Genomic DNA, 13797 nt, shown 5'->3' with positions numbered 1-13797 from the left:
TGTAATTTGGCATTATTGCTTGTGTCTGCTTTGTCCTAACTATTACGCAACGATTTTTCTGTATATTTGAAAAGTTTTTGTAGCATCCTATAAATTTTTTATTATTTTTTTTAAAGTGGTTGTGAGTGAAGGATAGAGAAAATGTAATGATAAAGGTATAAAAAAAATATTATTTAATTAAAAAAAATGTAATGATTTTTAGTATAATTTTAGATTTAAAACTAGTGGAAGGGATGTGAATGCTCTAACAGGAACGAGAGAAAGACGAAAGAATTAAATGGACTAAACTACCCCTCACATGTAAAATTTAACACCAAAAGTTAACTGAGTTATCTTTTTGGACCAATAATGAAACCAAATTTGATTAGGGACCATACATGCAAGTTTTAAACATTAGAGACCATACTTAAAATTTGATTCAAACCACAGGGACCATTCGTAGAATTCTTTCAATCTTAAATTTATAATCAGTTAACTAATTATCCACACGCCAAAACCATAACCAAACCACAATAATGGGTTAATCGGTTATGGCTTCATCAAACTGTCAGTTAGTTGTTTGTTTGGTTAATCCGGTCTAGTTAATTTGGTTACGATCTAGTTATTTGCTCACTCCTACTTAACACCCAATCAACCCTAAATCGTCTCTTTTAAGTCTTGATTTTTGTGGTGCATTTAATAATATTAAATTATTAAGAAAAGGAAAAGTGTGATTAATGAAAAATCAAACGATTGTAATTAGAAGGTGTTTGGAACAATCATTCCAAAACACCTTCTTTATGGCGCACAGTTCAACTAACACTCAATAAACAACACAAGAACAAAATGGTCTGATTTAAGTAATTAACTATCACCAAATCACATAATTCTTCACAATGCTTCTTATTTATGCCTTCACAAGAGTCACACCGAACCATATATTGACTACCACTAGTCCCAATAGTGCCAAATTATTGAATCCCCTGCAAAAACAGCCTAGTGAGTGATGAAGTTGTAATTCTTTACGCAACCCGTAACCCAACACGAATTCAACATGAAAATAATCGATCTTTACGAATTTTTTGTTTGATTTACTTTGTCTAAGTTTTGATTTACCACGTGTGTAAAACCATTTGTAACACAACACAATTTTTTAAAAAGGTTTTGGGCTGTCATGTTTAAACTTTTAATTAAAGAATGTTATATTCGTACACCCTTTGTATGTGTCATCGGCAATTTTCACTTTTCATCTGGACCAGCTTGAGCCCAATGCCCACTGGCCCATTCTGTTCACTCGATCCATATATAATAGCCGGCCCAGGCCCAAGGAAATTAACAGCTGACTCGTTTAAATTCTTAACGTCTATTCCATTTTGATTAGATTCATCGCTATCAATACGAGTCATACAGGTCTCATACGACTTGTATGGTTGGAGTGTTTGAATAGGTCAACTGACGTGTGAATAACCAAAGCTTTAATAAATGGCCTGCTCAAATTAACAATCAATACGATAAAAATAAGGTAGACTAACCCAGTCTCAAATGAATACATTATTTTAATCGGTCCATAGTAGGCCACCATCAATTTCAATTCACACCATGTGTGCAACAAAAAGTCACCATAGACCAAAAAAATTTCAACAACAAATCAAACCAGACTAGAAATCTTAAACACAAAACACAAGTACTTAAAAACAAAATCAACATACCCAATTGGAAGACGGCCATTAGGATCACCGGATGAGTAACCGGTGAAATAGAAGTACCGAGTGACGGTGTAACTTATTCCCAAACCACTGCAAATAAGCGGGTGTTTAAACCCTCCGACCACCATCATAACAAAGAATATCGGCAACGTCTCCAGCGAGTTCTGATGCCCCCTCTGCATATCCCAAAAAAATCCATAATTAAATAAACCAAAATAATCAATTTTCAACTATTGTTGTTTTCTAGATCATTTTACACTTGAATCATTTATCTGAGAATCGTGTTTCACTTTCAGATTGAAACAATTAAATCGTACTCAAGAAAGTCTTGATTGAATAAGACTTAGAATATTTCAACGACTAAATAAAAAAAATTCCTAGATGCTTAAAATAAAATAAAACTTAAACAAACAGCCTTTTTTTTCAACGGCAAAGATTTTATTAAGAAAAACCTGACTAGTAAGAAACTAGAAAGGAGGACGAGACATAGAAACACTCTGGACCAGAAAACCCCGCCTTGTTTGATGTATATTATGATATGATTTGGTATGGTCAACAAGTCAATCCAGTTACACTGAAATGATCCGTACAAACCTGAATACAGTTAAACAATTTGTAATCCTTGGTATCGGCTTCGGTGGCATAGAGTGCAGGGTAAGCAACATTGTACCTATATTAAAACAAAAAATTGTTAACATATAATTAAAACAATTAGCCCTGCTTGTGGTGCGCACATATGATGTATATATGTGTGAACCCTCGGGTGGGCAAAAGTGAAATTGCACTAATTTTGACGTTATTTTACTAATATCGTGAAAATAACGTTAAAAGTGACGGACGGTTAATCAGGCATCATGTAGTGGCGTTGATAGCCGAAAGACAAGGGTACATGCACCGATCAGACGGTGTCCCGATGATTGAGTGCTATGTGCCTTATGTCCAAGGCTTGATGCAAAACTACTATCGAGCCGGGGGTCTCACCGAAAGCAGCCTCTCTATCCTTATAGGGTAGAGGTAAGACTGTCTACATCTTACCCTCCTCAGACCCTACCATAGCTTTGCTATTGGTGGGATATACTGAGTACGATGATGATGATGATGATGATGATGATGATATAATTAAAACAATAGGAATTGGATATTAAATTGTTAACCTCTTTCGAGCCCTGCCAACTTGAAATCCCATATAGAAGTTGAGGAAGTAGTAGGCTGCGAGGGTGAGAATGACGTAGCCGTACTCTTTCGGCAGAAGGTCAACTATTCCGGTCATTTTCTCCGACTGTGATATGAAACTGGATTATGGGCTTGGGCTGATAACCATTAACTGATTGAGAGAGAGTTTGATGAAGGATGGCCAATTGACCACTATTTGTACTTGTAGCATGAGTTTGGGTTAATTGCTGAAAAGTTGTTGTAGTTCTGATTAGTTTCAAAGATGCCCCTTTTGTTTTAGAAATGCAAAAGTATGAGTATGACCCTTACGTTTTGTTTGGGTTAGTATATTTCATCATTTCGATGATGTGATGGACTTTCTAGGCAATGATAAATCAGAAAATGTATCGGTATTGTATGTGAAATGTTTTCCAGAAATATAATTTTTATATTGAATTCGTATAAATGTAAAGTAGAATATGATGATTTACGGTTTAGTGTTCGGAATTTAAACTATGGTGCTCGTTAGCTGAGCATAAGTTGTTTGTATATTTTTGCGCTTTGATTACCAAGGAATGAAGACCAAAAAATATCATTATCGATATCGAAAGTATAAACCGAATATCGTATCGTTTTTATCGAATTTAGTACCGGTACCTAAAACGGTATCAATTGTGTTTGCTCAGTAGAAATTGAACATTATGATCGTCACTCACAATGTGCCTATAATGTAGTTTTAGTGGACTATGAACTGGTTTTTATCATCTTACTGGAATAGTGTATGATGTGTATCAACTAGAAAACGTACGCTTAATAGCATTTATCCAAATAAGGGATTTTCCATATGTTTTCTTGGTTTGAGAAAGTATGGATTTTCAGAATGAGAATCTTATGATATATTAGGAATTTCTTATGATAATCATCCATGTTTGTAATACCTTAATGCATGAAAGTTGGATTGGATGTCATTTACATAAGGATTATACTTCTCCCAATATCATTCAAAGTCGGTACCATAAAAAATACGAAAACCGAAAACAAGAAAAATGAATAAAGCATGCATTCATTTTTTATGTTTACGGTTTCCGTATTTATGCTTTATTCATTTTTCTTGTTTTCGGTTTTCGTATTTTTATAATACCGATAGAAGAGTTTGGATTTTTTTTATAGAAAGCTTGAATTTTTGTAATTTTCTATAAAGATAAATACAAACAGAAAATGATATACAAATAGAAAATGGTTTATAAATAATACAAGTTCATAAATTATAAGATACTTTTAGATTAAAAACTTTAATATAAATCAACTTATAATTAAGAAAAACACATTGATGCGTGCAGAAGACATCACGCCCACGTTCATTTGCATGACATCCTGTTTTCCATTTGTTTATCTCCATGTTCCGTTCATTTTCTTGTTTATTTTATTGTATTTATAAATCTATATTATTTAAACTGTTGTATTTATATACTTGAACTTCATATATCAATAGTTGGGTTCACATCGTACATACAGCGCTCGTAATAAATCATCCACGTTTTTTGGGTCCGGACCACATAGAGAAGTCTATCTTAACTATCTACCTGGTTTGGGACCAATTAAATGGGTTGAACCGAATTCAAAAACCAAATTACATCATAATTAGCTTAAATGATATATAAACATTACGCAAAATATAAACAATGCCTTAAGTTTAAAGTTTATATAAGCACATTGTCACGTAACTGCGTCATGTTAAATAAAACTAACTAGATATTTTAATAACATATATTATGTACTCATTTGGCTGCTGTTATGTCTTTTAATAGTATGCCTTTAAAAAAACACAACTAGTTAAAAAGTTTCTGACTTTTATAGAAACTTGATTACTTGAAGACTTGTATTTTGTTATAAAACTGTTGAAAACTAGTTAAAATAAAAAAAAAATGGTTTAAAACAACATAAATTCAGAAATTATAATTTAAAAAGTTATTTTTACATAGAAATATGTATTCCCTCCATGTTAAGTTACCCGTATTCTGATTAAACTAATAGAGCGATCGGTTTAACAACCAGTCCAATTTTAAATACATTTGATGACAGACTCTTGTTTCGAATTGGGAGGACTTGAAATACAATATACTTAAACTTCAGGGGTTGATGAGGGTCGCCTTCGGTAGCTCGGTGGCGTTCTGCACTTTTGGTGGTTTACTTAACCGCTTGACCGTTTTCTCCATTTTTCTCACCATTTGCCAAATTCGAGTTGACCACCGACATTATTCTAAAGAACATAAATCATGACAACCAATCAAACTCAGAATATGTTACAACTAGTTCTGTACACACGTTCTAGAACACAATTTTTTCAACGACAAAAAGATTTTCTAGAACACAATTTACACACGAATTTTATCAAATTATATAAAAATAGAAAAGATTTCACACATGTCGCCGGCTTGAACTGCCAATTAACCTTGTGTCCTCTTTATATCAAAACCTAGTTGGTGGTTTGGTGTAATTTTTTGTATTTCTTTTTCAATTGGTGTAACCTTTTGTATTTCTTTGTGTAGCAAGGTTTGTAACACCAATTAAATAGCCATAAACACTTGAAACGCTAAAATAGCTAGCTATAAACACTTGAGACATAGGAGATTGTCGCCTCAAAGACATTTTCAAACGAATTACAATACAAACAAAAAACTTTAAAACGTATCTGCTTTCTTGGAGCTCAAAGTTTCTCACTCCTTTTCAACTTTCTTCTAACCTTGTTTTCTTCTGTATTCTACACCTCTAGCGGCCTCTCACATGAGATTGCAAGACAATATGCAACCAAACGTGATTCTTTTATGCACAAATGGCATACAAAAAAAGAAGCCTGAAGACCAACCAAATGAACCGAATGAGCTGCAAGCCGCCAAAGTGGCAAAATACATGTTACATGACACAAATAAGGGTCCTAAAATGCAAGTAAAATCACTTCAGATGCCACTCAATATTTATGGAAACAATCACATAACGCACACTGAAAAGCTTAATGCTAAGTAAAAACAATGGCTAATCTGTAATGCCTCATACACAAATCTTAACTTATCTTACTATGTTAATAAAAGAAAATCTTATCTTATCTTACTATGTTAATAAAAGAAAATATTGAATCTTAGGTGTCAAGTCTACATTTCTTCTAATTCATAATCTCTCATCTCATTAATTTTAGCTATTCATGGGGCATGGGTTAAAACCATTTTATCAATTGGGTTATAACATAATGTGGATTTTATTCCTTATTGAATTAAGTGTCATTTTTATACCTAGGTTTGACCAACCATGCAACTTTAGTACATTTTTTTTAAATTTCTTGCAAATCAGCACCTGACGTTTCCAAAATCATGCTATTTTAGTACTTTTCGTTAACCCTGTTTGTTTTTTCCATTAAGCTAGGGTAAAATAATAATTTTTTTATTTCCCATTTACTTAATTTTGCAGTCAAAAATAAATGAGCCGAGCTACTTTTTTAACAAAACTAAAGAACTATTTTTTTTAACAAATGTAAACGATCTGAACCAGCTTTTAACAAAATAAACAAACCGGACTACTTTTTTTAACGAAAATAAACGAACTGAACCACCTTTTTTAACAAAAATACCGAGCCAATTTTTTTTTGACAAAAATAAACGAATTGAACCACTTTCTTTTGTTATTTGACAAATCCCGTATAATACACGGGTTCAAAAGCTAGTACAATAACATATACTTCAATACTAAAACCACATGTCTATCATGTAAAGAACAAATGAAGCAGACCAAGCCTCACATTCAGCTAACTTTATGCATTCATGTAAAATTCATATGCCACAAAAGCACATAATGAAACACCATATATACTTCAAATGCCACAAAAAATTTATGAAAACAATCACTTAAGTCACTTAACATTTGAAAGCTAAGAAGTAAAACAAACACCTAATCAATTTGGCCTCACACACACACATAATAACACACTTCAATACTAAAACCACATGTCACCATATAAAGAACCAATGAAGATCGCGATGTTGATAAAAAGAAAATGTTTTTTGTTGTCCCCCAAAATACATAATTACATGCGCATTTCATCAAAAAACTTGTAAGCACCAACCATAACATAATATTCAATAAAAATGGCATGCCACCGCATTTCATCAAACAACTTTTCAATATAAATGACAAGCAAATAGTGTGAATGATGAATAACTATCTGCAATGCATATCAACTAATTATTACGCAACGGGCACTCACCATAACAAATCGACACCACTCACCAAATTACAGAATGTCCCGCCAAATTACAGAAAAGGCGCAAGCAACAACCACCCTCATTATCTAACTTTTCTAATGAATCGGTTTCTGAGGTATTTTGCCTTTTAGTAAACTTCAAAGTTCATATAACTTTCAACCCATTAGACATGCATCAATTTTAGTTAATTTCTTTAGGAGCATCCACACATACATATTGTTAGGTTTCAGTGGTGATCAGTTAAAATTTTATTTATTGAAACTGGTTTAATAAATATAAAAAATAATAATTAATCTTATTAATTAATGAATGCGCAGCGGAATATAAACGAGTAAATTAGCACCAAAACAAAACTCGACAGGATCCAGTTATAAATTATACAAGCACAGTTACAAAGAAAACCAATTAAATATATATAAATGTAAACCGACAATATATATACACACACACATATAATTTTACCTCGTTAATAAATAACCGGTCGAGACACCGAGAGTTTACGAGCAACGCTAGGCGCCAAACGAGACCCGACGGTGGCGGTGCACTAGGTAGCGGAAGCGGCGATGTACAGTAGTGGCAGTGGCAGTGCGCAGTGGCGGTGGCAGCCGATGGATAACAGTTGCTGGCAGAAGTAGAGGAGCAGCAACGGTGGTGGCGTGGTGCCCCGGGACAGCAGTGACAGTAAGGTGGCCCGCAGTGGTGTGGGCTCCATGGAACAGCAGGCGGCTGCGGCAGATAGGAGGCCGACGGCCGGTGGTGTGGTGTGAGGGAAGAGAGGGAAAAATTTTTCGGTGGCTAGGGTTAAGAAAAATAATAGGTTAACTAGTTTATTAATAAACTAGCTTTAGAGCCCGTATCACACACGGGATGATCCAAATTATAAAATTAAAGTAAATAATTATATAACGTATATGAAAAATGTATTACATCTATGCTTGTATCTATACTATATGTACATAAATTAATTTTATTTATATCACAAAATAATTTTTTTAAATGAACTTAATAAAAAAAATGCACATGCAGAAACATACTCGAGAACGCTCTTTCTATTAAAAATTTCATACTTAGTGTCATATATGTATAATTGAAAGAATTTTGGTCATTAACCAATTTCGGGAATAAGACTTCTCATACAATAGTAGTTTTAATCACTCAGACTAAATACAGAATAAGTGTTATCTTTATTGATATATTTATCAGTTTACCACCATCGAAGGAAAGGAGAATTCAATTGTAACGACGGATGCTCTTCAAGAATTATGGTTTTCTAAGCTATATCATGAAAAAGATTTTGATAAGTTTCAGGAAGCTTCTCGACTTTGTCGTAATGACAACATAAAAAATAACTTGTTAACTCATTCAATTTTGTGAATATTTTGCTTCATTTGAGCATAGCTTTGCATGACTTGCTTCCCATACAACGTTCTGATCACCATTGAAGGAAAAGTTAATGCTTAAACAAATATTTCAAATTTGATAAAAGTTAGAAGCATTGATAGGTACGAGAGTGGCATGTCGAAAGTGTTCGCAATCTTTTTTTAAATTTTAATAGTCTAGGGAAAAATAGTCAATTTGTCAAATCCGAACCTTTTGATTATTTCCAAAATTGCCCTTGAAAATAATTTTGAAACCCGAATCATGTTTAAAATTCTAACTTTCATCCGTTTGATATTTTCAAGTCAATACTTTGAACCCATAACAAATTTGATGATAAATCTATTTGCATTCTCAAACTTTTAAAAATATTCAGATTTCTCATTTTTGACCCGTAACAAATTTTGATATAAATCAATTTAACTTGTACCAAACAATGTATTTACCAACTTTTAACCCATAGAAATCAAATTTAAGTTGCACAAAAATCCAAAAACAATCATTGATAAAATAAACTAAGAAATTAAATATGATAAACTTTGTTATGTCTGAAAGTGATTGATATATATATATATATATATATATATATATATATTATCCTTACATTTTAACACATATATATATAGTTTACTAAATTAACCAAAAATAAATTGATAGATTTAAAGCATAGATTTATATTTTTTAAATTTATATGACAATTTACAATAATAATAGACAAACTGATTGATTTTAAAAAATTGGATTGACTTTTAAGCATATATTTATAATTTAATGATTAAAAAATTACTTTGTAAACTGAAAGCATATTCGAGTTTTGTTTTTATTTACAATTTTCAATAATATACATAGTAAAATATGTTAATTATAACATTTGAAATTATATTCTTTTCAATCTTTGACAAACATGGTTTGTTATTGATTTTCGGATTTCACAAAGTATTTTGGAACATATTGTAAAATAATATGTTAATATTTATTTTTATAAAGATGTATAGATATAATATAAATAAAGTATAAAAGAAAAGTGAATAATTATTGATATATTATATATATATTAGGGTTAATTAAGATCTTAGTTTTGAAAGAAAAAGAATTAACCAATAAATGACAAGTGTCCACAATTCTTTTACTTTATTAGAATAGGTAGACAGTTAAGCTAATATGGACTACTAAGCCCATCCCTCATTTCCAAAAGCCCGGTCCATGAAATCTCGTTAATTTATGCCATACCTGGTTAACTAACTTAAACGGGTTTCACGCTCGTTACCCAAGGTGTAACTCTAACGGGTTTTTGGATCATAATCAAATCAAATTCGCTCGTTACCCATGAAATCCTCTATACATCATAATCAAATTCACCATTCTCACACAATAATATAATAGAGTAATAGACCCTTCACATTCAAATCGAATTTCGCGATCTGAATCAAGAACAATTAAGAATTTTTCACTTGATATCATCAAACCGAAACCCAGAAGTTGAATTTACAAATCAATTTCGAATTAACGGATATCGGAATGGAAAAGAAATCAAAATCAAGTAGATTAAAACGCGAATCATCATATCAATTGTTCGAGTTTGAGAAAAGAAACGATGAAATATATCGCCGGAATCCTAATCTTCTCCGATAAAGAGAAAACGGTATCTTCGTTTTTACCCCGCAACTTTCGTTCATCAGAAAAGGATTACATTTAGATATGTGGGTTTTTAAAATATTTAATTGAAACCACAAAGTCTTAAAACTTTGCGGTTGATATATCTCAAAGGAAAATTGATAGTATACACATGTCCATTAGGTTGAAACCCACATTTAAAATTGATGATTACATCCTAAGCCCAAGTGGATAATACTAAATTCATGTTAAATGGCAATATTTCTTTCAAATGATACTTAATTCAATCGCAATATAGGAAGTAGCAAACAAAATTTATGTGTTAATCATAAAGCACATCAATAAAAACATAGTATCTTGATACATAGTTCTGTTTATCACATTGAAACTATGAACAAAAATAATACTAAATATCTTCAATATTTTATATGACAAGTATGGCCAGAAAACCATTTCATCTCTACATGAGGGCATGTTATTTTGCATGTTGTTATACTAATATTCTAATAATATACAACTACTAATGGCAAATACTCCTCATAATAACTAATTTCCATAAGAGAAACAAATATGTTCTACATAAAGATATTTGATTGTGCGATCTATATACCGCCACTATATTATATCACAATGGAATCACTTATAAGATTGTCTGGAAAAATATTTATAGCACCTCAGTATGCTAATTGTCATTCATATCTGACTATATTTCTAGTCTTACGAGGAGATAAGAATGAAAGGCCTGGTAATACATGAAATAATATGAAATGCATCACAAATATCAAATTTAGATCCTAGAAGAGGTCAATATGAATCTGAAGTCAAATATGTCATACATTCGTAAAAAGTAACTAATGAGTTACTAGATGCATTCATAAACACTAACAGAGTGACAAATTCACATATACTAGCATCAAATTTTATCTGCTCGAATTGAAGTAATCCTGGAAGCGATTACCATAGAAAGAAAACGTGGAAGATAAATTGGTTCCAAACATAAAATCCCCCGAAAACGAAAGAGCAGAATAACGCAGCTGGTGAAAACTCACAAACGATTATAAATGAAACCCCAGAAGAGGTAAATGTCCTAGAAGAAACTAATATAATCTATAAAGTTCCAGAAGAAACACCGGTATTAAATCGATATGAGATTTCTACAAATTATGTACAAAAGTACAATATGGAACCGACATGAAACGCGCGCTAATGAAATACTTGCATATGCTATGGAAACATATGTAATCAATAAGAAAGGTTACGTATCTTAAAGGGGCATTTACATATTTTCCCTTCCTAAACTTTGAAATTACATATTTTCCCAAACCACGCTTAAAGAACATTGTACATTTTGCATTAAAAACTTGTATTTTGGGGAAATATGTAATTTCCTTTGTTTAGGAAGGGAAAATATGTAAAAATCCCTATCTTAAACTCTGTACGAGTACATACAAACAGATAACTGCCAAATAGATGGCAAGATGCCTAAAAGGCTAAATTGAATATGACAAGCAAAACGTTTTCGAACCTGTAGTTTGAACACCCATAGACGTCAAACCAATAGGTTATAAAGGGGTGTCTTTATATATAAAAGAAACGAATAGTATGAGATTTTGCGATGAATGGTATGACTTATAACATAATGGTTGTTTTCCCAAAACCAGGGGCGGTCCTATAGCTTGACTAAGGTGTCGGCCGACCCCTATGATAAAAACATAATTAGTGTTTATATACGAAAAAATCCTGATCGACCTCTGTAAAATTTTAACACCGACCCCTATGAAATACTAAGAAAAGAAGAAGGAGAAACGTTAGAATGTAGAAGTATAAACACTACCGGAAAATTTTCCAGCGAGTCTGGAGTTGCAGCGACCACGGGAACGGAGAAGTGGATATGAAGGGGAGAAGTAGATAAAATTGATGTTTTATCAACTGATTTTTTTCGTTGTCTGCACATTTTCTTATTATTTTCCAATTTATTTATTTCTAATAATAAGTCATAAATGAAAAATGATTTAAATAATTTTAAAGTATTTTTACTGTAAACCTTTTTTTAATTTTCTTTTTCTGATCGAATTAACTAGATTTCTTTTACTTTAATTTGTTATTTATTATTTTATATTTTCATTTTTTATAAAAAATATTATATATATATATATAAAAGTTTTTAGCTTTGTCGTTGTGTTTATATAACAAACATATAAAGTTTATTCATTTTTTTATCGCATATGTATATCGGTGTGTTTTTGTGCACCGAATTAGGCCCTTGCGGTCTCAATGCGTCTCACGATTGACGCAATTTTGTTTTTTATTTATAATATAATTTTGTTTTATGTTTATTTTATGTGACTTGACCCGATCCGACCCGACTCGATCTGAAGATACCCAAAAAAATTAGTATTCAGCAATAGACAATCTTTTTCGACCCCTGTAAGAAATTTTTCTGAATCCGTCACGTACTGCCCAAATCAGTAGTTGATTATGAGGAAACGTATTCCTCTGTAGTGGATGTGATAAACATTATATGTTTTAATCAGCCTTTCAATCTCAGAAGGACTTCAGATAAAAGTTATATATGTAATCACCGTATAGTCGTACGGGGCAATTGAACATTACATTTACATGAATATCCTTGTATGGATAAAAATGCCTGAAGCATTAAAACAATAACCCGAGATATGTTTTATAAATCTCAAGATCCTTAAATGGTCACCATAAAACTATATAGTCGTGTGTGGTACAAACGACTCTATATTTAATAAAGAAGGGTATAAGTTTGGTAAACGAGTTATATGTATTTATCAAAATTTCACTCTTAAAAGTTCATATAATCGTAGTTTACAGTAATGATGTCCTACATCATCGAGAGACTCTGTCGAACTACTTAAGAAAAAAATTTTGAAACAGATAACGTGACGCAACTAAATTATTCATCGACATGCGAATCGATTATATGTTTAATTGTATATTTATCCATCAATTAAATTACATCTAGAAGATGTTAACAAATTGTAATACAAGCAAAATTGATTCACTAAGCACACTCATGATTGATCAATTACTAGATATACATATGATCCGTACTGTCCTAAGAAGAGGGGAAAATGTACTTGGTCCAGAAGTACCATGGTTAAACGCGATCAATGTCCTAATATATCTTATAAATATCACGATATTAACATTGCTTTCTCAATATGTGCTAGTGAAACATAGTTTTACTTTAACACGTTGTACTCTTTTTTCCCTTCACTAAGTTTTGTCCCATGCGGTTTTCTTAGTAAGGTTTTTAATGAGGCAACATAGTTGATCCAGTAGCATCAGTTTATTTTATAGATCTTGAAGTACTGATTTAACACCATCTTGAAGCATGCCGTTTATTATATAACATACACGATGCACATTTTCTTTCCTTAGCTACAGTTTTGTCCAACTGGGTTTTTCTAGAAATGTTTTTAATGAGACGACATCGTTAAGCGTATTAAATGATAAGTTAATATCCTTAAATGACTCGAGATATGGATTTGTTCCACAAAGAAAATACAAGTCCCATGTTATGTTTATGTAGGATATCCATCAGACTTGCACTGAGCTCAACTATAATTCAACTACGTTTTCACTCATAAAGATCAATGATCCAGCACTTACAAGAGGCATGCGGTTTAGAATGAAGAACGCAAAGACTATGCATGAAGACAATATAACTTGTATAGTTCCGATTG

At 31.9% G+C, this 13797-nt stretch overlaps 1 protein-coding gene across 1 annotated transcript; it reads right to left on the bottom strand.

Moving 5' to 3' along the window:
- Window positions 1–808: 808 nt before the first annotated feature.
- LOC143554489 (uncharacterized) lies at window positions 809–3003 on the bottom strand. The gene is made up of 4 exons (XM_077044231.1): window positions 2840–3003; window positions 2280–2355; window positions 1689–1861; window positions 809–962 (listed from the first exon to the last, which is right to left on the bottom strand). Exons 1-4 carry the CDS (start codon window positions 2953–2955, stop codon window positions 887–889), a joined length of 441 nt encoding a protein of 146 aa, XP_076900346.1. The 5' UTR covers window positions 2956–3003; the 3' UTR covers window positions 809–886.
- Window positions 3004–13797: the final 10794 nt, after the last annotated feature.

This window comes from Bidens hawaiensis, unplaced genomic scaffold, assembly GCF_021521415.1.
Source record: "Bidens hawaiensis isolate Kalapana, Puna unplaced genomic scaffold, B.hawaiensis_p1.1 tig00017718_1, whole genome shotgun sequence".
Lineage (NCBI taxonomy): Eukaryota > Viridiplantae > Streptophyta > Magnoliopsida > Asterales > Asteraceae > Bidens > Bidens hawaiensis.
The sequence above is the reverse complement of the archived record's forward strand: the minus strand, read 5'-3'. Positions and strand labels throughout refer to the sequence as shown.

Coding starts and splice junctions, on each gene's coding strand:
- LOC143554489 (XM_077044231.1), bottom strand. CDS start 2,955: ATGACCGGAATAGTTGACCTTCTGCCGAAAGAGTACGGCTACGTCATT. Junction 2,356..2,839: donor GTTGGCAGGGCTCGAAAGAG/GTTAACAATTTA, acceptor GTTTTAATATAG/GTACAATGTTGCTTACCCTG. Junction 963..1,688: donor AATGGCCGTCTTCCAATTGG/GTATGTTGATTT, acceptor CTGTTTTTGCAG/GGGATTCAATAATTTGGCAC.